The 1,632-nt window shown below is 35.2% G+C and overlaps 1 protein-coding gene across 1 annotated transcript in view; it reads left to right on the top strand.

Moving 5' to 3' along the window:
* The window catches only part of LOC103145508 (hydrocephalus-inducing protein), a 64,185-nt gene that overhangs the window by 21,957 nt on the left and 40,596 nt on the right, over positions 1-1,632 (top strand). The window contains exons 17-18 of the mRNA XM_016676788.1: positions 435-578; positions 907-1,050. Coding sequence (XP_016532274.1) covers positions 435-578; positions 907-1,050 — 288 coding nt within the window. The remainder of the gene's footprint in view (positions 1-434; positions 579-906; positions 1,051-1,632) is intronic.

Genomic DNA, 1,632 nt, shown 5'->3' with positions numbered 1-1,632 from the left:
TGAAACATTTTAAGGCTGCTATTCAGGTAGTAAAATAATCTCCACCTTACTCTTAAGCCTTTGCAGCCTACAACCGGATTGCTTCTGATTTTTCCTTGTATTTAGATCTGTCCATCTTCCCTTTAAGCCTGACATGTCTACATGTCTTTGCTGAAGATAAGCATCCCTGCAGCATGATGCTGCCAGTACCATGTTTCACAGTGAGGACAGTGTGTTCAAGGATATGTGGTGTTACTGTAGCCCCATGACTCCCACAGTATTTGGTGTGTGGAGTCCCAAATATTGGCCAACAAGTTGATTCATGATTTCAACTGAGCTAAGGACCATTTTCCATATATTTTCTGGTTTTAATATGACAAAATGTAAAAAGCTGAAAATGGTGCCTTAAAAAGGCACTGTACATGTTTAAACTATGTTTTTCATTATTTTTCCAGATTTTTCATGAGCGTCTGGTGTGCGACAGCATCATTGGTGGCCACGGCTGTCAGCAAACCATCATGTCTGTGGAAGCAATGTGTCGTTTTGTTGCTCCATCGCTTAATATTTCCTCAGAGCAACTGAACTTTTGCGTAAAGAAGGTTAGTTTTAATCACCGACAACCTACTATTCTGGTTTTAAGAGTGTTGTTAGTGAAATCAAACCTGATTTAAAAGAAAAAAAAAAATCTAATCAAAGTTAAAACTTGATTTAACAAAAGGTGAGCGCTTTTTCATGTAGAGAATGTTGGTTTGAGTAGCTTTTTCTAAGTAAAGTCATTGTTTGATCACTGCATTTTTTATTTGCTTGGATTATCTTTGTGTTATCAAAAAGTATTTTTGATGAAAGTGTGGAAGTGTAAAAAAAAACAAAAAACTAAATCAGAAGTAATCTGAGTCTTTTACAACTCTATAAATGTCTTTTTTAAAGGTTAAGGGGAAGTCTCTGTTGCCTGTATATGAGAAGCTGGTCTTGCAAAATGCGTCGTCTTTGCCTCTGTCCATGGAGCTCATTCTTCCGAAGCACTTCTTTCTGTGTGAGACTCCAGGAGAGCAAAGCTCAACTTCAACCAAGGTTTGTTTCGGCTACTTCCATTCCTGATTTAGGAAAGAGGAGCTCCGCTGATTTGGTGTCACTATCTATTGAAATTTTACCAGTTTTCTCATATTTACTCACTCAATTCACATCCTGTTGAAAAGGGGAGTCTTTTGTTTCCTAATTAGCTTCAGATTTATTTCTCAGCAGTAAATATTTTTAAATAGATTTATTTAAAATGTATTTAGCTGTGTGTTTGATCTGTGGTAGTAGACATGGATGTATGTGTTTACTCACTGAAACTGATAACGAATACAATTCATTCAGAATTTTCCAATTTCATTAAATGTATCAAAATTGATTATTAAAGTTTCTTAACAGATGTTGGTTGTTTGGAAGAAAATAAAGGTTTTAAAACTGTAAACAAAGGTTCCTAATATTAATCTGATTCAGTTATTTTTTTGATACAGCCCTTTATCAACCTTTGACCTACTGGCGATGAAGCATGATAAGTGATGTTATTTTTTTAAAGTGCTGTAATTCAAACACCGATAAGGTCATCTCACTTGCTTGCATCTGCAGCAACCTTGTGTGGTTTTTTTTTTTTTTTTTTTTTTTTTG

Source organism: Poecilia formosa, unplaced genomic scaffold, assembly GCF_000485575.1.
Source record: "Poecilia formosa unplaced genomic scaffold, Poecilia_formosa-5.1.2 Scaffold142, whole genome shotgun sequence".
Taxonomy (NCBI): domain Eukaryota; kingdom Metazoa; phylum Chordata; class Actinopteri; order Cyprinodontiformes; family Poeciliidae; genus Poecilia; species Poecilia formosa.
Note: the sequence above shows the minus strand (reverse complement) of the source record. Positions and strands in the feature narration are given on the sequence as shown.